This window comes from Typopeltis vanoorti, chromosome 7, assembly GCF_054136105.1.
Source record: "Typopeltis vanoorti isolate ZY-2024b chromosome 7, IOZ_Tvanoo_1.0, whole genome shotgun sequence".
NCBI classification, from domain to species: Eukaryota; Metazoa; Arthropoda; class Arachnida; order Uropygi; family Thelyphonidae; genus Typopeltis; species Typopeltis vanoorti.
The window spans coordinates 56,687,353-56,710,321 of record NC_143555.1 but is presented as its reverse complement, the minus strand read 5'-3'; the positions used below and the strand labels follow the sequence as shown (position 1 = coordinate 56,710,321).

General features: G+C 37.9%; 1 protein-coding gene across 2 annotated transcripts in view; it reads left to right on the top strand.

Moving 5' to 3' along the window:
* Positions 1 to 22,060, top strand: part of LOC150104694 (N-acetylated-alpha-linked acidic dipeptidase 2-like) — a 346,412-nt gene extending 324,352 nt beyond the window's left edge. For both annotated transcript variants that reach the window (XM_090395882.1, XM_090395881.1), the window contains exon 18: positions 21,814 to 22,060. In XM_090395882.1, the coding sequence (XP_090252008.1) occupies positions 21,814 to 22,018 (205 nt within the window). In that variant the 3' untranslated portion in view covers positions 22,019 to 22,060. The remainder of the gene's footprint in view (positions 1 to 21,813) is intronic.
* The last annotated feature ends 909 nt before the right edge of the window (positions 22,061 to 22,969 follow it).

Here is a 22,969-nt window from a genome sequence, read left to right as displayed (position 1 = left end):
TCACACATATACAAAGCACTTTGCCACATAGTTTTAAACTTCAACCCAGTGATTTCCACTTCTTTGGCCACTGAAGGAGAACTTGGCTGGCAAGCAGTTTGCAACTATTGTAAATTTGCAGTTGTGCAGCACCTGTTGTTAAAGGCAGTTAGCACTGATTTTTTTCTACATAGCATAGATACTTCAACACTCTTCTTCTTTATCCTCTTTACATCGACTGCTGAATGTAGGCCTATCCCTTAACTTTACAGTTCTGTCTGTCTGTCTTTAGTGTCGAGTTATTTATAAAAGTGCTTATTACTTTACTTTCAAAATGCTCTCATAATAGTGCAGTAAGAGATAGCATAAAATGCTATCTAATCTGTTTTCTCCCACTGAGGTAGATGATAACAGAACAATTGTTGCATACACTTGTATATTTCTATAAGCTGGAAAGTTCAGAGGTGAATGATAGAGATGTATCAGCAAATTACCATTGTGGTTACAAGGCAAGTAATTATTGTGGATAATTTTAATTATGCAGATCTAGACTGGGCAGAAAAATATGTACATGGCAATACAAAGTAATTCAGAATTACTAAAAGAGCCAACTATCTGGCAAGTCTGCTTGGTTTACTGCTAGAGGACAATCATTGGATGTTACAATGAACACATAGCACATAGATAAGTGATTTCATTTTAGAAATTGTTCATGATATCATTGATCATTCAATAAATGAAATACTATCATTATTTATTATACAGGCATCAAAATATCAAAAATTTTTGATGCCTGTATAATGTTTTAAGTGTTTTTATATGATGCAGATGCAACAACAATAGGCTAATGCATCCTTGTTCAAAGAGTTTAATGAGAGATTTTAGGAGATAAAGTGTGTGTGTGTCTGTGTGCACTCAGTGTACTGTTGCCAACAGGAATGGCTTATGATTTTTCAATGAATTGTTAGTTTTTGATTAATTGCCTTTCAGTAAATTGGGTTTTTGATTAATTGCTGATCGATGAATTGTTTTTATTTTGAATTATTGATTTCTCAATTAACTATTGTTCAATGAACTGTTTCTCGATTGATTGTTTTTTTGATAAATTGTCTTTTAGTAAATGGTCATTTGATGAATTGTCTTTTGATAAATTGTTTTCAGTGAATTTTCTGAATACCACCTACAACAGACTGGCAACCTGTTCCACTCATTCACCACTCTCCAAGCAAAAAATTTAGTCCTCGTGCCCCTGCTAACTACACTCTTGCACAATTTCCAAGAATGAGTCCTAGTTCTCCCACCACCAGACCTGTTTGGAAAAGTTTCCTCTCTATTAATCTTATAAAAACCCTTCAATAATTTATATATCTCAATCATATCATTCCTTTGGCACTTGTCAAAAAATTTCTTTAAACCACAAATCTTTGTAGATTCACAGATACAGAGAATCTTTGTAGATTCTCTTCACTTTCTCCTAATTTCAAATCAATATAGGTGACTAGATCTGTTTACAGTAGTCAAAATGGATGGAGTCTTACCAATCCTTATAAAGAAGTATAATAATATGCACATCTCTGCTCATCAGGGTGTTGGTGTTTTTCAGTAACTGAGTATTCCAATGAGCTGCTTTAGCCATTTTTGCTATTTGCTTTCTAAACTTTAACGTTCTCTCTCCACTATACCCCTAAATTCCTGGCTGTATCAGTTTGCTGAAGTGCAGTTCCATTGACATGTCATTGTCACGTCACATCACGTCACGTCACGTCGCCACACCACACCACACCTCACCACACCTCACCTCACCTCTTCACTTTACTTTACTTCTTCACTTCACTTTACTTCTTCACTTTACTTTACTTTACTTTCACCCTAAAATGTAAACTTACACTTGACTACATTAAACTAATATCCATTCTTTTTTGCCCATACTTCTAGTCTATCTAAATCATACTGCAAAATTTTAACATTATCTTGTCTGACTATTGCTCTACCCAATTTAGCATCATTAGCAAACAACTCGATACTTCCACTCAGATCATTTCCTACGTTGCTCATGTATGAATTAAATAGTAGTGGACCAAGAACAGAGCCCTGCGACACACCACTATGCCTTTGCTAGACTCTAGTACAGAATAAATTATACTATTATTATTATTACCCTAAGACCATGTAGTCCAAGACTCATCTAGGAGGTCCTTTTGTCATACACACATCTTATTGTGCTTCAAACACACTCAAATTCTCTGCAGACACCGCACTCTCAGGCAAGGCACTCCAATCATTCACAACTTTGCATGCAAAAAACCTGCTTCTCGCTCCCCTGTTCACACCCTCCTTATACAGCTTCCAGGGATGACCTCTGGTTCTCCCCTGATCTCCCACCATTTTCTGTAAAACCTCTCCAACATTGATCCTATAACAAACCCTTACTAACTTGTAAGTCTCTGTCATATCACCTTCTCTTCCTCCTATCCACTACACTCTGTAGATTGCATTTTCTCAACCTTTCATTATATTTAGCATTACAGAGATCAGAAACTACCTTAATCAGTTATCTCTGGCTCCTTTTCAACATCTCTTCATCATTTAGAAAACCAGGTGACCAAATTTGTGCACAGTAGTCCATGTGTGGTCTTATACAATGGAACAAGAATTTCCATACTTCTACAACTCATTGTCCACTGCATTATTACAGGGAGTGATATTGAATGAATACATCAGGAAATTAGTGCATTGAGTGCAGGGTTAGCGATTATTATGAGGGATTTAAATTATGGTGATATCAATTGGAAGGAGGAAATATCACGTGGCAAAAAGGAAATGGAATTCATACATCTTCTAAGAGATAATTACTTGAAACAGCACATAACTGAAGGGGTACGTGGTGTGAGAGTGTTGGACCTGTTCATTGGTTCAGAGGACATATGCATAAGTAAGGTGTCCTAGTTACCTCCAATTGGTGAGAGCGATCATGTGGTATTGACTTGGGAGGTTGCAAAATTTGTGGATTTCTCTTTTAAGAATGAGATATATACAGAACTACAGGTTAGGCAATTATAACAAGCTTCGGAGTGAGCTTACAGCCGTCCCATGGCAGAACATATTGCAGGGGAAAGATGTACATAGGATAAAATCAGCAGGTATCTGAGGAAGGCAATATCAGATTGTGTCTCCATGGTCAGGAAGACAAACAAGGTAGGCATTAGATGGATGATTAGTAGTATCAATCTTGATCTGCAAAAAAATAAATGTTATGGAAAATTTACAAGGAGAAAGGCGATCAGTACACCCATGAGCAGTACAAGGCTCAAGCCAGGAAGATTACCAGCATAGTAAGAAAAGCTAAATCAGATTATTAGAGGACCTTAGCCAAGGAGATCAAAGGTAATCCCAAAGAGTTCTTCCTCTATGTGGCAAGTAAAAAGAAGAATGACTTCGGAAGGATAACTTTAGTGGGTGCTGATGGTATCGAGGTGACTAATTCAGATGTAATAGTAGAGTTAGTGAGTGATCATTTTCAAATGTCTATCCCAAGTGAGGATATCTCTGTACCTGTAGCAATAACTAATGCGAGTATTGAAGTTAATAAACGGACAATCCCTATATGCAAGAAAGAACACATTAGACACATTAAATATAACCATTATGGTGAAGCAGGCCTCTCAGACCACGCACTCAACACCTTACACCAAATCAACTGGAAAAGCACCTGCTCTTTACACCGCACAAAAACCTGGTACGAAAGGAAATTTAAGGAAGCCTGCGAAATCCTGATAAACTACTCAAATATCCACAACAAAGAAGCCATGAAAATTCCAAAGATCTGGATGGCACACATTCAGCCTACCTAATGTGTAAGATCCAGCATAAGTCAGGACTCTAGCCAATCCTCAGCTAGTATTAGAAACCATTCCATACCAACTGGCTGGAATGTATACATGATGTTAATATATGTATATAGATAGATACTTGTTGTTGTGCCCAATGTATTTCTACAACCAACAGATAACAATAGGACTCTAGCGTTGATGTATAATTTTTTTTCTCCACCAGAGGTCAGGCCAACAATTGTTGTAGCGGTTGGTCAGTGTCTTTAACAAACCAGTTTGATTGTAGTGAGCTTGCTTCCTGTGTATAGTTGTATGCTCCAGAAGATGACCTTGACATAAAGGTCGAAACATCGAATGTAGATGTTAGTTATATTAAACTAAAGTTTTTATTCAAACACGGTAGTTGTCTCCATAATTTTCAAAAATGCATTACACATACCAGTTGGTTGTAATTTATATGTATACTTATATGAGTAAAATGTTTTTTTTTTATTTATTTATTAATTTTTTTCCTTTTTGTAAACATGTTGCTCTCCAGTTTAATTTAATTTCATAACCTAATAGATAATAATAATAATATATTAGATAGCTTTGATGCAGTAAGGTTTTTTTTTTCTCACCAGAGGTCAGGCCAATAGTTGTAACAGTTGGTCAGTAACTTTAGCATGCCATGTAGATTGTAGTGCAGCTTGTTTCTTTGTTTATATGTGTATACTCCAGATGATGACCGTAATATGAAGGTCAAAACATCAAGTGTTTATTTTGGTTTATATTAAACTAAAGTTTTACTCTAACACAGTAGTTGTTTCCATAAGTTTCATAATGTACATATACCCTTTCCTCACAGAGGTCCTTACACTGATGTAAGGACCTCTGTGAAGAAAGGTGCAGTCAAGTCATCCAGGTAATCACTTCATGGTCACTCTCGCCAACTGGAGGGTGATTTGACACCTCATTTATAATTACATCCTCTGATGAGATTATCAAATCGAAGACCCTCAATCTTTGTGTGCCCTCTGTTACATACTACCAGAGATAGTTGTCCCTCAAAATCTCAAGAAACTGATTTTCTTTACTTCCAGTTGCTATCTCATCATCCCAATCTATATTGCCATAATTTGATCACCCTTTTCTAATTTGCTTGAATAATTTGATTATACATTTAATGGTCACTACCATTTTACCAGGTTATTACCTAGTAATCCACATTACCAGGTCTATAACAACATCTGATTAAGTATTTCATTAAATTCACCTCTATCTCACACCATACTGCCTCAAAACTACTGCCACTATTTTCCTCTTTCATCTATACCATCATACCCTTCCTACCCTTCCATCTCTTTTCCTGTCAGGATCTCATCCTCATTGAACCATGTGTCACTTATTCCAGCAATTCTTGGGTGAACAGACTCAACTGCAATCATTTCATTTGCCTTGTTTCCTCTCTATTTCTTGGATTTTTATACAAACATAGCAGCTCATTCTTGGATCCATAGCTAGTTCCACTGATACCACTTATTAAATGTGACTTCTCCATGCTTACCTCGAGCCATTTCTTTTTCTCCTTATTCATCTTAGAATCTTCTTCAAATCCAACAGTTTTCCCTTGATCCCAGGTCATCTCCTTCCCCTTTTGTCTACACATGCATTCACATCCTCTTAGAACATCAACCTTTCTCACACTGTGTTCTTCTGTCCACCCTGAACCTCCCCATTTCCTTGTTTATTTTGCACACTTGTTCTCTCATTCCCTATATTCATGCTACTCACTTCTTCATTCATATCCACCACTTCAGTCTCTCCTTTCCTCTCCCACTCTTTCACATCACTTCTTACTTTATCAGATTCATTCTGTGGACTCATTTCTCTACCTTCCAGCATCAGTCTCTTCAAGTGACTCACACCAAAACCATTCAAATGCAATCCATCTTATACAGTGCAATTTGTCCTTCAAACTTACTTCACAGATTAACATACTGCACCCCTTCTCATCACACATTTCTGCTGGATGAACAGCGAAGATCACAATCTTCGCTGCTCACCTCATTTCATCACTGTCATATCTGGGCAACACACTGACTACCTTTCCTTTCACACTATTATCTTTTATCCATCTCAACAGCCTCCTGATATTCAATCTAATGTGTTCATGTTCCCAGTCAAGTCATTTGTCCCTATTACCACTACTAATCTTTTATTATTATTATTATTATTATTATTATTATTATTATTCAGGTCTCCATGGAGTCTAGAGACTCATCGTGGGAATCTTTTGCTCGCTTACTTCTCATATCCAGCACCTCAAACACTCTACCTCCAGGAAAACAAACTTTGTGCATCCTCTTGTCCACCACACCTCTAATAATTGAATCCTCCATATCTCTCCAACTTTATATTCATCCTTATGTACTTAATTTTATTGATTAGAATTCCATTTTGATATCCTGTCAAAAGCCTTTGTAAAGTCCAACAGTATCACTGTAAACCCATTACCTTTATCCATCTCAGCTGTCACTGTATTATAAAAGGTGAGCAAGTTACTATGACATGACCTACTCCTTGCAAAGCCATGTTCCCCCATGTAGTAGTATCCCATTCCTGTATTTTGATCTTAACCACCTTCTCCAATATCTTGGGATGCCGACCAGTCGATAATTTTCTACCTCAATCATGGAACTGCAATGGAACTATTTTCCCCTCTTTCCACCACTGTCATATCTGGGCAAGTCTTAGCACTTGGGACCAGCTAAGAGCTAAGACTTAAATTAATCAATGTGGTCAAAGACACTGCCAATTTCCTAGCACCTACTCCTGACAAATTCTATTTAAATAGTTTTGAGTTAGATGTTTGTAGAAAGTATTGTTTAGTGAGAAGTTGGAAGTGCAAAATCAGGAAAACTAGAAGAAAGGTGCAATCGAGTCATCCAGGTGTTTTACTCCCCCCCCCACTTAGGATGAATGAATGTGAGTGAAGAAATTATCACAATGACAAGTGCAGTTTTCCAGATTTCAAATCAGAATACGTTGATAATTACATTATGCAGGAGTAATTATGAGCACAAGAGGATGTTGAATTGCATCTACAAATGCAAAATATTAGAAGTAAAGTGGAGGAGTTTGGGGCATTGGTGAACTCTACTTGGCCAAAAGTTATCCCCCCCCCCCACTTAGGATGAATGAATGGGAGTGAAGAAATTATCACAATGACAAGTGCAGTTTTCCAGATTTCAAATCAGAATACGTTGATAATTACATTATGCAGGAGTAATTATGAGCACAAGAGGATGTTGAATTGCATCTACAAATGCAAATATTAGAAGTAAAGTGGAGGAGTTTGGGGCATTGGTGAACTCTACTTGGCCAAAAGTTATCAGCATCACTATGACCTAGGTGATAGAAGAGAGAGAGAGAGAATGTAAGGGATGTTGTGTTTCAGGAAAGAAGGATAGAATAGGATGAGAGGAGGAATATTACTGAATAACTGCAACCAACAAAAATAGAAGTCAAAAAGGATTTTAATTCTGAGGGAGACAGTTCATTTGAGAGTTTGCACACAAACAATGTGGATGCCATGCATAATAGATTAGCATGACTGCAGACCAAGCAATTATGAGGACATAGATTGGAGGTAGGAAAAGATGCATGACAAGATGCAAATGGAATTTATACAGTTACTAAGAAATAATTACCTGAAACAGCATATGATGGAAGGGGACCAGACGTTTGAGAGTGCTGGTTCTGGTAATATGATTATCTATAGCTATGGTAGCCACTCTGACCAGGGAAAGTGACCGTGTAGTCTTGTTCTGGGATGTTGCTAACCATGAGTTCCATGTAATCTTAGTAGATTACATGGAACTCAAAGTCAAGAATGTATATACATGGAACTACAAAGCTGGTGATTATGACAAACAGGAGGCAGTTTGGAGCAGTGCCATGGCATAAAAAGCAACGGGGGGGGGGGGGGAAGGTCAGTAATGCATGAGAAATGATCAGGAGGAGTTTGAAGGAAGAAGTACAAACTTCATTTCCAAGAATCAGGAGGATAAACCAAATGGGAGATAAATGAATGAATAGCAACATAAAACAGAAGCTGCAAAAAATGAAAACATTGTGAAGAGAAGATAAAGAAAAATGTGATTGGCATGCCCATGAGCAGTATTATTATGGGAACACCTCCAGGGAGTTCAAAGACTCATCAAGGCAAGGCACCTACTCTACAGCTCTCCACCTCCACCACTCAATCCAACAACTACAACGAACCACAACTATTGTCATCATCATCTATACCAATACCATCTACTGCTGACCACCACTAGTATTTTCACAGACAGTCACAAACATCCATGCCCATAGCAGGATTCGAAACTGCTGGAGAGCAGATACGCTAACCACTTGACCAACCAGGCTGACAGTTTTGTCAAATGTCAGTTCTGCCTGAATAATTTACTCACATTTTAAATAGATGGCTGAGTTGGATAAGGGAAATTGTTACATTGGGATCCTGGTGGACTTTGCAAAGGCATATGACAGAATACTGCATGAAAAACAGTTACATAATTTGAGCATAATGGGAATAGATATGAAGCTGATGGCTTAGGGAGAAGGTGGGGGGAGGGTTGACAGATAGACATCAAAGAATGGTATGTAGTGGTGTGTGGAATTCAGTAGAATGATGATACTGGTGGAGTGCCTCAAGGTTTTGTACAAGGTCCACTACTGTTTAATTTATATACTAATGATATAGGGAATGATTTTGAGGTGGGGGGAATGCTCATTTGGTTGATGATGCAAAACTGAGAAGTTTAGTAGTTATTTGATGTAGAGATCCTCCAGGATGATTTAAATAAATTTACCTTGTGGGCAGTGGATAATGATTATCTGTTTAATGTAGCATAATGTAAGGTTATGTACTTTGGGATGAAAATATCACATACTTTGTATTACACTGATGGTTCTGGATTACAGAAAAGTGATGAGGCTACAGATTGGGGAGTGATGGTGGACAGAGTTGAAGTTAGAGAGCATATATTAGAAGTTGGCAGAATAGCTTAAAGGATTACTTGTATTACACATTGACAAGCAAAGATAGGGAAGTTATTATTCCTCTTTATACGACTATGATACAGCTGCACCTTGATACTACTAGGCACCGATTTTGTCACCTAGCTTTCTTGAAGATGAGGAGGTTGTGTAAAGGATTCAGAAATGAGTGACTATGATGGTGATAAGTCTTTTAAATACTTCTTCTGAAGATACATTGAAAGTGTGTAAGTTGTAAAGGCAAGTTGACATGCAGAAAAGAGAGGACATGATAGAAACTTGTAAGTGGTTAAAGAGGTTGTGTAAGATTGATACAAAAGAAATTTTTCGATATATAATCAGTATGGAGATGACTAGGAGTCTCCTCTGGAAGATGTGTAAGAATGTGGTTAGTAAAGGTATGTGGATTAGTATATTTGCTTGTTGAATGGTGATTGACACCACTCTGTGATTGAAACATTTCAGTGGATAAGGAGTTATTACCAGATTAATGTGGAAGAAATTTTTCATATAATGGGAGGGAATGGGGGTGGGGGGGGGGAGAGACAAGAGGCTGTTCCTGTAAACTGTCTAAGGAGGGCATGAGCAAGAAAGTATGAGCAGGTTCTTTGAATGAAAAGTGGTTGATGAGTGGAATGCATTTCCTGATAGTGTGATGAGTGCAGACATGTCGATTGAGTTTAATGCACAGTTTGATGAGTTTTTTATGTTACAGTGTGTACTTCTACGTCTTTTGACTACATGAGCATTAGGGGTTCATAATGACTGGAATGGATTTCGAGAGGTAGATGTGAGTTCCCTGACAGTCAGTGTACTCTCTAAGCTGTGTGTGTGTGTGCGTGCGGGTGGGCTGTGCTGCATGTGTGTGTGTGTGTGTGTGTGCATGCATGTTAGTGGGATAGAATGTGAAGGATATAGTGTATTCAGAGAGGATAGAAAGAAAAGAATAGAGAGAGGAGAGTTATTAATGAAAGCCGATGAACTGCAAACAAACAGTGTTGGAGTTCAACTGCAAGACAGTGAAAATAGCACATTTGAGGCTATCTGATGTGAAGAGGCCAGCAGAACAAAATATACAGTTGGATGCTGCTATAGACCAGGGGGATGGAAAAGATGGTGGAAATAGTATGCATCGACAAATAGACTCAATGAATGGAGAACAGGTAATTATTATGGGGGATTTCACTATAGAAACATGGATTGGAAGGAAGAGAAGATACATGGGAGGAAGGAAATGGAATTTATGTTTATTTATGGAAGTTACTAGGGGATAATTACTTGAGACAGCATGTGATGGAATATACTAGGGGTTCAAGAGTGCTCGATCTAGTAACTGCATCTGAGAATTTGTCTATAACGGATATGACCATGTTGCCACCAATTGGTGAGAGTGATCACATGGCCTTGAACTGGAAGCTGGCTAAATGTGTGGAATTTTCAGTTGTGGAATTACAAGGTTGGTAAGTGTGACAAACTTAGTAGATTACTAAGTTTGTCACACTTACCAAGCCATGGCATGTAAAATTACAAAGGCTGAATGTTGATAGGAAATGGCAAAGGAGTGTTTGAGGGAGGTAATGGCATACTACATACCTAGAGTTAAGAGAGTAAATCAAGTAGGAGTTAAATTGATGAATGTCATCATTAAGCTGGAGCTCAAAAACAGAAACCATTGTAGATGGAATTTAAGGAGAAAGGTGACCAGCAAGCACATGAACAGTATAAGGCAGAGGCCAGAAGGGTAACTAGTGTGGTAAGAAAGGCAAAAGCAAAGTATGAAAGGAAGTTAGCAATGCAGGCTAAAACAGTTCTTTTGATATGCTGCAAGTAAAAGAAAGAATGTATATGGCAGAATGATTTTAATGAATGCTGATGGTAGGCAGGTAACTGAATCAGTCAAAATAGTAGAATTACTAAGTAAAACTTTGCAAGAGTATGTCATCCAGGTGGTAATATTGCAGGAACAAGAGAGCCAATGGTTTATACGGGAACTAAGATAAATGAAATTGAGGTGCATAGCATATTACAGATTCTTAATATGAATACAGCTATAGGATGGATGGTATATCAGCTCGAGTTTTACATGAAGTGGTGAGAAAATTGTCAGTGCCCTTGACCATATTGTATAATCTAAGTCTCAGCTCTCTGGGTTCGTCCCGAGGGGGGGTGGAAAGAGGAGAAAATAGTTATCCATTGCATAAAGGAGGCATCAAGACTGATGTAGCAAATTACCAGCCGATTAGCACATCAGGAGTTGTTGTCAAAGTATTGAAGAAGTTGGTCAAGAGAAAACAAAATACAGGAATGTGTAGATGGAAATAGGATACTGTATTGGGGAGCAGCATGGTTTTTGTGAAGGTAGGTCATGCCTAAGTGACTTGCTCACATTTTATAATACTATTATTATTATTATTATTATTATGTGACACCTCCAGGGAGTCCAAAAATTCATCGAGAGAGAGAGTGTGCTAACAGCATCGAATGATTGAAGTCCTTCCAACTACTAACCGTGCTCAAACTTGCTTAACTTTTTGTGTGAGCCATTAGTAGCAGAGGCTCTACCAGTCGACCAACCTTTGCTGGCAAAGGTTGGTCAATACAGTGACAACTGAGTTGGATAAAGGTAATGGGTTTACAGTGATACATGGGGGATGGATATAGGATTGGTGAGATGGACAGGAAGATGGTTGATGAAGAGAGAGAGAGATCAGAGAGTAGTTTATTCAGGAGTAGAGTCCAAAAGAAGGCCTATGACTAGTGACATGCTGCAGGGTTCTGTTCTGGGACCACTGCTGTTTAATTTGTACATAAACGATATAGGAAAGGATCTGAGAGGAACTGTTCAGTTATTTGCTAATGATGCAAAGTTGGGTAGAGCAATAGTGAATACACATGACATCAAAAATTTGCAGGTTGATTTGGATAGATTGGCAGACTGGGTAAAGGAAAATGGATGCCAGTTTAATGTGGCAACGTGTATGGTTGTAGGTTGCATATACCACTTTGGTGGAATTGTACATCAGGAAATTGATGAAGCCAGAGACTGGGGAGTATTGGTGGATAGGGAGTTAAAGTTCAGGGGGTCACATAGCAAAAGTGGCTAAAACAGCTCATCAGATCACTTGGTTACTGAAGAATACTTTGACAGGCAGAGACAAGCAGGATATTGTGCCTCTTTATCGAGCCTTGATAAGACCCCATCTTGACTACTGTGTGCGGATCTGGGTGCAAAACACCCAGATCCAAAAACGTAGTTCGAACACCCTTGCTCAGTCCATGGAAACTGAGCAAGGGTGTTCGAACTACGTTTTTTACTTGGAGAGTGGTAAATGAGTGGAATAAGCTGCAAAAGTCTGTTGTGGCTGCCATGACTGTGAATGAGTTCAAAGCAAACTATGCTAGATACTGCACAAATGTTGATAGTTCCTGATACAATGTATAGGGCTCCTGTCGATGAGCCTAAGGACTCCTTGGAGTAGCCCATAATAATAATAATAGTACATATTTTCAGAATTTCTAATTTACAAATACGGTCAAAAATTATTGACCGTAAATTAGAAATTCTGAAAGCAAAATCATTATTATTACTATTATAAACTCCTGACCTCCATGTAGTCAAAAGACATTGCTGGAGGAATGAATTGTATGATAAATCATACCTGTCACTTATTTTAGTTAGTGATTTCTGCAATGTCTCCATTGAAATATTACTCTGACTTATTCCAACTGTAATTTGTGCAAACAGTGATGGATTTTTGTATCTACACAGATTTAAGCAAATTAATTAGTGCTCACAGTTTTATAGGCGATAGGCTAGATAACCTATTATCCTATATAACCTAATAGTGATTTTAGTGCATTAAACTCTCAAAATGTTACTGTCAAAATTAATGCAGAAAAGAACTTCAAATGTATTTAAATTTGAGTGGTGGACAAATGTGACATAATTTGTTTATAAAGTGCATGTATTTGCAGCATTTAAGTAGCTAAAAGAATAAGCATTTAGGTTGCTGTTATAGGATTACATGCAGCATATAAGATCTTTTAACAAAGATGTTGTCACCAATTTTAGCCATATCAGATTAAGAGTTTTCGGTTTATGACTTTTACTATTATGAACACAGGCTACTGCATACATTAGTCTGAGACTGGATACTTGCACACAATATATTTTTCATGCGCACATGGGCCAGCAAAAATCCGAGGGAATATTGCTGATGGTGAATGAATTTAAGGAGAGATATGGTAGGTATTACGTGAATTATGGTTAGTGTAGGCCTCATGCAATGAGTTCACTGACTTCATGGAGATATCCATGTAATAATAAGAATATGAAATTCACTATTGTCTGGTTACTCTGACTCTCCCATACATAAAATAACTGACTTAGCACATCTTTCAGAGAATAAGAGAATTTAAGTTGCCTTTATGCTGCTAAAGAAAAAAAATTTCCTCCATTTATAGGTTTTTCAGAAATCTTGTCATTATTAATAAAATGTGGACAACTTTTTTCACCATGGAAAAGTACCCTGGTTTAAAAAAAAAGTTCTAATGTATTGTCCAAGATGAGTGAGTTTTGTGTGGAAATTCTTTAGTAAGAGGTGTGATAGTTGAGAGTTTAACAAAATCGTACCAACCTGGTGCGAACGTTAAGGATGTGAGTGAGTCAATTAGAATGCAAAAGCAGCGGGTGAAAGAATTGATAGTAGGAGCAGGTAGAAATGATTTGAAAGGAGATAAAATGGCTATGAGAGAGGATTTGAAGGAATTGCTTGAGGTAGCAAAAGAGAAGAGTGAGAGAGTTAGGATGGTGAGTCTGTTTCCGTGGTATGACAGTGAAGAGTATAGAAGGAGAGCCATAATTGCTAATGACATTATGAATGAATTATGCAGGAGGAGTGGTGTGGAATTTGTGGATGTGTGGAGTGAGTTCGATGGGTGAAAGGATTTATATAAGATGGATGGTTTACATTTGAATGGATTTGGTGTACGGAGACTTGAAAAGGTGTTGAATGTAGTGGAAGTGGATGTGCAGAATCAGGGACACTACAGTTATTGTGGGGGGGGGAATAGATATGCAAAACTTTAAGGAGACAGTTGAGTGTATGAATGTGTGTAATATGCCCGAGAGTACGAAAGACAACAAATCAGAATGGGATAGTTAGTATATATAGAATGGGATAGTTAGTATAGATAGAATAGATGGTGGAGATAGTATACATAAGCAAATAGAAGAAATGAGTGGAAGGAGGGTAATTATTATGGGAGATTTCAATTATGGTAACATTGATTAGAAGGAGGAGAGGACACATGGGGGGAAGGAATTGGATTTTATGCGGTTATTAAGGGATAACTATCTGTGACAGCATGTAATGGAAAATACTAGGAGTCAGAGAGTGCTTGACCCCTAGTCAAGCACTCTCATTCTCAGATACAATTACCCCTAGTAATTGCATCTGAGAATTTGGCTGTAACAAATATGACCACGTTGCCACCAATTGGTGAGAGTGATCATAGGGTCTTGACTTGGGAGGTAGCTAAAGGCGTGGAATTTACAATTAAGACAGGGTACATTTGGAATTATCAGGCTGGTAAGTATGACAAGCTTAGGAGTTTGATTGGTTCAGTGCCATGGCATGTAAAACTGCATGATGTTGATAGTGCATGGGAAGCAGTTAAGAAGTGTTTGCATGAGGCAATGGCTGACTGTATACCTAGAGTCTGAATAATAAATCAAGTTGGGGTTAAATGGATGAATAACACCATTAAGCTTGAGCTGCAAAAAAAGAAACAACTATGGAGGGAATTTAAGGAGAAAGGTGACCAACAGACACACGAATGGTATAAAGTGTAGGCCAGAAGGGTAATGAGTGTGGTAAGAAAAGCAAAAATGGATTATGAAAGAACATTAGCCATGCAGGTTAAAGAGAATCCTAAACAGTTTTTTCGATATGTTGCAAGTAAAAGAAAAAATGTATATGGCAGAATGATTTTAAAGAATGCCGATGGTAGGGACGTAACCAAATCAGTTGATATAGTTGAATTACTGAGCGAGCATTTTGCAAGAGTATATCATCCAGGTGGTGACATTGCAGGAATGAATGAACCAATAGATTATACGGGATTGTGGTGAATGAAGTGGAGATGAATAGTCTATTACAAAATCTCAATGTCAATACTTCCGTGGGATTGGATGGTATACCAGCTCGTATCGTACGTGAAGCGGCTAAAGAATTGTCAGTGCCCTTGACCATTTTGTTTAATTTGAGTCTTGGGTCTGGGTTAGTCCCGAGGGAGTGAAAAGATGGGAAAATAGTTCCACTGCATAGAGGAGGTTCCAAGACTGCTGTTGTAAATTACACCGATTAGCATATCTGGAATCGTTGTCAAGGTCTTGGAGAAATTAGTCAAGAGAAAAATACAGGATTGGATAGATGAAAATGGGATACTGTGTGGAGGACAACATGGTTTTGTGAAGGGTAGATCATGACTCAGTGAATTGCTCACGTTTTAAAACACAGTGACAGCTGAAATGGATGGGGGGTAATGGGTTTACAATGATTCTGCTGGACCTTGCTAGGGTCTTTGACAGGATGCCACATGGAATTGTAATCAGTAAACTGCAGCATACGGGGATGGATATGGGGTTGGTGAGATGGATGGGAGGGTGATTGAGGGAGAGATATCAGAGAGTGGTTTATTCAGGAGTAGAGTCCAAAAGACGGCCTGTGACTAGTGGTGAGCTGCAGGGTTCTGTTCTTGGATCACTACCTTTCAATATTTTAATTAGCTACCATTCATTAATGATATAGGAAAGGATCTGAGAGGAAGTGTTCACTTGTTTGCTGATGATGCAAGGTTGGGTAGAGCAATAGTGGGTGGACAGGATGTCAAAATTTTGCAAGATGATTTGGATAGTTTGGAGGACTGGGCTAAGGAAAATGGATGTCATTTTGATGTGGCAAGGTGTAAAGTTATGCATTTTGTGGTGAAAAGATTGGCAGCAGTATATCACATTGGTGGAACCGTACTCCAGGAGATTGATGAGGCCAGGGATTTGGTAGTGTTGGTGGATAGGGAGTTGAAGTTTAGGGGACCTAAATCAGCTCATCAAATCACTTGGTTGCTGAAAAATACTTTAACAAGCAGAGACAAACAAGTTATTGTTCCTCTGTATCGAGCCTTGATAAGACCCCATCTAGACTACTGTGCCCAGATATGGGTGCCAGGGTTTCTTCTTGATGGGGAGAAGGTGGAGAGGATCCAGAGATGAGTGACCAAGATGATAGCATGTCTGTGGAATGAACCTTATGAGAACAGTTTGAAGATTTGTGGGTTGCAGAAATTGGTTGATAGGCGGAAAAGGGGTGATATGATTGAGACATTCGAATTATTGAAGGGTTTCTATAAGATTAATTCAGAAGATATTTTTGAGAATAGGACTGGTGGTGGGAGGACTAGGGGCCATAGATGGAAGCTGGGCAAGAATGTGGTTAGCAAGGGTGTTAGAGCTAGGTTTTTTACTTGGAGAGTGGTAAATGAGTGGAATAAGCTGCCAGATTGGATAGATAAAAATGGGATACTGTATGGATTGACTGTGAATGAGTTCAAGGCGAGGTATGATAGATACTGTGTGAATGTCAAATAGTTGTTCATGACATGATGTTAGGGCCTCCCTCGATGAGTCTGTCGACTCCCTGGAGTTGCCTGTAATAATAATAATAATAATACAAAAAGATATTATATGTGCATGATATTTGCTATTAAGAGTAAACATGTGAGTTAAGAAAAATAGAAAGAAATTAGCTATGAAAAATAATGTCAAACTTACTTATAGTCAGCCAATATGTGATTTGCAACTACAGGCATATCCTGGTCGTACAATACAGTTCCAGACTATTGTTGTATAGCAAATCACTGCTTTTTTCCCCTCCAACTTGTAGATGCATGTAATGATTTAATAACATTTTAATCAGTCATATATATATATATATATATGCAAAAATGACATAAGTAAAACATTTATTTATATCAGATATGCAAAGGAAAATTCAGAATAATTTTCAGAAACAGAAAAGTTATTTTGAATAGCTTGGCTTAAGGACACATGCCAACTGGTTTGGTCATCAGTCTATATCATTAAAAGTTTTCTGTTTTGACAATAAAGCTGTTTCACATTTATGGATAATTGTAGTATTAATTAGTCTAGTACTTTTCAATTCATTTAGAACTTTATCTTTGTTTTTAACAGGTAATAATAATAATCGTATGATGATACATGGTCATGAGTCCCCTTTATGGGGAGGCAAGGCACCATCTCAGTTCCCCCCCTCCCCCCCCCCCCCCAAAAAAAAAAATTATCAGTGCTCCGGAACCGGCATTGCTGACGAATCAGACTTATGGCTGGGTCGGTATTCCTGACTGTAATCCATGTGTGTTCACTGGACCGGTTTTCCTGCTTGTGTATGGAAAACCCCCAGATAAACTGGTGAAAAAAACCCTGCTTTCCATGCTCAAGAGCTAAATTGGCTGTGGCATGAGGAAGATCCTTAAGCTCCTCGCGTCGTCGACAGGAATCGAACCTAGGACCCTCCTTTCCGAGGCATATGGTTGTGAAGTGCAACCATATGCCTGGGGAACTTTTAACAGGTGTAACAGCAGTAGTAGCACCTAGCTTGTGGCCTCTCTCAGTGTTCAACACACCTCTTCTTTTCAATGGAAGCAACAACACCCATACTTTGAATTTTATCTGTCGTTCATTAACAACAATAAAATAAAATAATAGTTATACACAGTTTATAATTCGCAGTGAAACACCAAAACACAGAGAGATATAGCGAGGCAGTATTAGTGTCATGTCACTAAAACCATTGTATGAGCAAATCTGTTTCTGTATAAATGGGTACTGGTCATAATGGAAAAGTGTCATATGAACAGATGAGATCATCATGAAGTGAAACATACATTCATTTCCAGACAAACTAAAAAATTTGTTCTTGTTTCCTGAGAGACATAGCAGTTTCTTATATGTATGGCAACAATGAATACATTGTTGCTAGGTGCTGTCCTTGTAACTAGTCCTGAGAAAGTTGCTCAGAGAGAATAATACTGGTATATCTAATAAAAAGAATCGTTTACAAATAAGGAATAATACCATTCAGACACTGCTTTTAGAATGTCAGAGATCTAAGTTTCTAATAGGAGATTAATAATGAAACTTGAAATGTTGTGGACTATCATTATTCTGTACACAACCCCGAGGAGGACATAACAGGCGATGATGGTGAAAGAACAGATAGGAAATCCTATGAATTATTATTATTATTCAGGCCTCCATGGAGTCAAAAGACTCATCGCAGGAGGTCCTTCCTAGGAAACACAAAGCTTATCAAAACTCATCGCGGGAGGTCCCTCCTAGGACAAAGTCTATCATACCACTCCTTGAACTCATTGACTGCTCTCGCCACTCTATCAGACAATGCATTCCACGGTTCAACCACATGCAAAGAAACCACTCCTCACCCTCTTGCTCACAGCTTCCTTTCGTAACTTCCATGGATGGCCCTTGTCGTCACTCCTTCCTGCTGTTCAACCAAGTGAAAGAACCAGTGTCAACTCCGTAACCACCTCTCAACAGTTTAAAAGTCTCAATCATAACACCTCTCCTTCTTCAATCTACCAAACTCTGCAGTACACATTCCCTGAGCCGATCCTCATAACTAACATTGTACAGTCCTGAAATCATCTTTGTTATCTGCCTCTGTACCCTTTCCACAGTTAATTTATCCCCTTCAAATCCTGGGGACCAAATTTGAGAACAATAGTCTAAGTGTGGTCTGATCAGGGTCTTATAAAAATACAATGGAATGATAACTCTTTTTATCTCTGCAGGTCAGCATCCTTCTCAGTATTGCAGCAATCCTCTGTTTTACCTTCACCACCTTTGCAGTATGTCCCCCTGAATTTCAGGTTTCTATCAATCATCAATCCCAGATCTCTTGTCTCCCCTATGTCCTCCAATATGACTCCTCCCATAGAGTATGAAGTGTCCCATTGATGTATCCCAAACCTCAAGACCTTACATTTTGCAGCATTAAGCCTAAATCCCCATTCATTTGCTAATCTGTCTAGTTTATTCAAATCCTCTTGCAGGGCTACCACATCTGCACTATTACTAATAACCTTTCCCAGCTTCACATCATCTGCAAACAACATCTGAATATCCCCTTGCAATCCACTGACAATTTCATTGATATAAAGATTAAACAATATAGGTCCCAATACTGAGCCCTGTGGAACCCCACTTGTAACCTTCTACCTCCTTGAAACTGCCCCAAGTACACAACTCTCTAATACCTATCGGACAGCCAATCCTGAATTCAGTTGAAATCTGATTGACATTGCAATCTGACATCCAAACCCATCCAAATTTCTGTTTTAAATCCATAGTCCTTCAAGCTATTGATGGTGCAAGAACAGAGTAATTCACTTTTATTTATTTATTTATTTTAGTGCAATTTTTGAGGAATGTAGTGATGTATTTTTAAAAATAGTTTTTGAACAGTTATCATTTCAATACATATCAAAGCAAAGTTATCATATCAAAACAAAAAATATAATTTTTCAGGAATCTTGACATGACTAACAAAATTCAGGCAACCTTTTCACTATGGAAAAGTAACCTAATTTAAAAAATAAATAAATAAAAACAAATTCTAATATATTGTCCAGCATAATAGATATTCAGGTTTGGGATTTCCAGCTATTTCTGACCTGCTCTACTGAATTGAAAAACTAGCTCCAAAGGAATTGACCCAGAAATGGCAAGAAATTAAATAGCACATTTCTGATATCGTGATAATCATAAATATAAAAAAAATTTTTATCAAAAGTAATCCTTTCATTCTGTGGCAAGTAAAAAGATAAATGACTATGGAAGAATAACTTTCAAAATGCTAATTGTGGGGAGGTAACCAAACCAAACCAAATAGTTGAATTACTGAGTGAGTATTTTCCAGGACATTGCAATGGCAGATGTGACATTGACTAGGAGAAAAGAGGTTGAAGAAATGGAAGTGCTTAGAATATTGCAGAAACTCAATATGAACACAGGCATGTGATTAGATAGAATATCAGCCTGTGTATTATGAGAATGTGCAAGAGAATTATCAGTCCTCTGACAAAGCTGTGTAATTTAAATCTTGGTACTGGGAAGGTGTTAATGTAATAGAAAGAGAGCTCCTTTGCATCAAGGAAGCTCCAAGACAAAAGTAGCAAATTATAGGCCAGTCAGCATCTCAAGAGTGGTAGTTAAGGTATTGGATAAATTGGTGAAAGACAGAATTCAGGACTGAGTGGATACAAATATGACAGTTTATAAGGGACAGCATGGTTTTGGGAAGGTAAATAAATAAGGTCTTGCCTTATTTATTTGCTTATTCTGAATAATAAAGTGACAATGGAGTTGGAAAAGGGAAATGGCTATTCAGTGATACCAATGGACTTTGCATAGGCATTTGACAGAATTCCACATAGAACTCAGTTGCATAAATTGGAGCAAATGGGATGATATGATCTGGTGATTTGGATTAGAGGATGGCTGATGGATAGATATCAAAGAAGGGGGTTATAGAAGAGTTCAGTCCAGGAGAAGATAGGTGACCAGTAGTGTACCACCTGGCTAAGTACTTAGTCTTCTGTTGTTTAATTTGTATATCAGTGATATGGGAGATGATTTGACAGGAAATATTCAGTTTGCTGATGATGCTAAACTGGAAGCCCAATAGTAAATGAAGATGATGTAGAGATCCTACAGGAAGACTTAAACAGATTAACAGCAGACAAACAGACTAGACTATAATTTGCTACTTTGCTAATTTACCACATGGCTAAATACTTAGTCTTCTGTTGTTTAATTTGTATATCAGTGATATAGGAGATGATTTGACAGGAAATATTCAGTTTGCTGATGATGCTAAACTGGAAGCCCAATAGTAAATGAAGATGATGTAGAGATCCTACAGGATGACTTAAACAGACTAACAGCATGGCCAAAAGGCTGCTGGTTTAATGGGGCCAATTGGAAGGTGATGCACTTTGGGAAGAGATCAGAAGCTGTGTACTATATTGATGGAACTAAACTGCAGGAAACCAATGTGGCCAGGGACTCGAGTATGATTGTAGATGAGGAGTTGAAGTTTAGAGGGCATATTGTGAAGGTAGCCAAAACAGCACATTGAATTACGTGGTTGTTGAAGAACACACTAACAAGCAGGGATAGAGATTATTGTTGCCCTATATTAGCTTTAATAAGGCCACATCTGGACTACTGCATGTAGATCTGGATTCCAGGATTGCATGGAGATGAAGGAGTTATGGAGAGGATTCAGAGGCCAGTGACAAAGATTGTGGTAAGTCTGTGGAATGTTCTCTATGAGAATAGATTAACAGTCAGTAGGCTTCAAAAATTAGCTGATAGGTGAAAAAGAGAAGACATGATAGAAGCATTTAAGTTATTAAAGGGATTATAGGATTGACACTGAAGACGTTTTTCAGTACATGGCAAGAAGGTAGAGAATAAGGGAGTCACCAGTGGAAGCTGTGTAGGAGTGAAGTTAGCAAGAGCGTTAGAACTAGATTTTTTTTTGCTTGGAGGGTGGTGAATGGGTGGACTGGGTTTCCACAGGTGGTTGTGGGTGCTTCATCAGTGAGTGAGTTTAAGGAGAGGTATGATAGGGATTATGTGAATAATGGATCTCTATGATGAGTCTTCTGACTACATAGAGATACCTATATAATAATAATAACAACAACCTAAACAAGTGTTTTTGTGAATCCATAAAGTAATGCTGCATATCTAAAAAAGCTCAATGTTTAATTGTTTCATATTCTTAGATAACAACATATTGTCCTAAATGTGCATTTCTAAGCTAATATTTCTTTTGTTTTGTCTCCACAGACATGTTGCATTTGCTCCCAGTGCATTCGATACATATTCAAGTTTGGGGTTTCCAGCTATTTCTGACCTCCTCTATGGAATTGAAAAACTAACTCCAGAGGAATCGAACCAGAGATGGAGAGAAATTAAACAGCACATTTCTGATATCATGATAATCATAAATATGGGAACAAAATTTATCAAAAGTAATCCTTTCATTCCATGAAGAGTTAGAGTTCAAAATTCAAAATAAAATTATATTTCAGTATACCAAGATTAGTGTGAATTCATTTTTAATCAATAAACTGCTCTGTTAATAAACATTTTCATTTCATATCAGGAAGTGTTTCATGCTTTACTAGAGCAACATAAGGCATGACACACAGTCTGATGTGAGCATTTCAAAGTATACTCACTAACTTTGGTGAAACAGGTTTCTAATAAAATAGATCTTTGAGAAAATAAAAGTTTAGATTATTTCTAGACCTGTGGTGACACTACTACTCTTACACACACACACACAGTTTGTTTTGAATCCATTGTGTCATTTTCGATACAGTAATTATTTCTATTATGTTTGAGCTCTTGAGAATTATTCAAGGTTCACAGAGACATGGTATCAGTCATGCCGCAACTTAAATTTATTCTTTCTGTGCAGTCATTAATCTTTGGGCAATGCATTCTACTCATCCACTACTTTCCTCACTGAAAAATCTATTCATTCATTTCATTGCCACACATCCAGGCATTGCCTCTTGTTCTCATATTCTTATATTATATAGTTTGTAAAATATCACTGCTGCTTCTCCGTGTTGAGAGATCACAGTTACACTGGTACAGGCACCTGGTCAGAATGCCACAAGAGAGGCTCTCTCAACAGGCCCTCTTTGCCAAGCCAGAGGGTAGGAGGCCATGTGGAAGGCCAAGGACTCGCTGGATAGATTATATCCAAAACCTTGGGTGGACACATTTGTGAATCCCACCAGAACACCTGAGCTTGGTGGCAAAGGATCGTGACCATTGGGAGTTCCTCTTGCAGCTGTTGCCTCCACAACCCAATTAGGAAGAGTGGGCCTTGAAGATGTATGTATGTATGTAAAATATCATGGATGTCTACATGGCAAGTCCTTTCAACAGCTTTTATAATCTACATATCTCTTTTTCTCCCTGTTTGCCA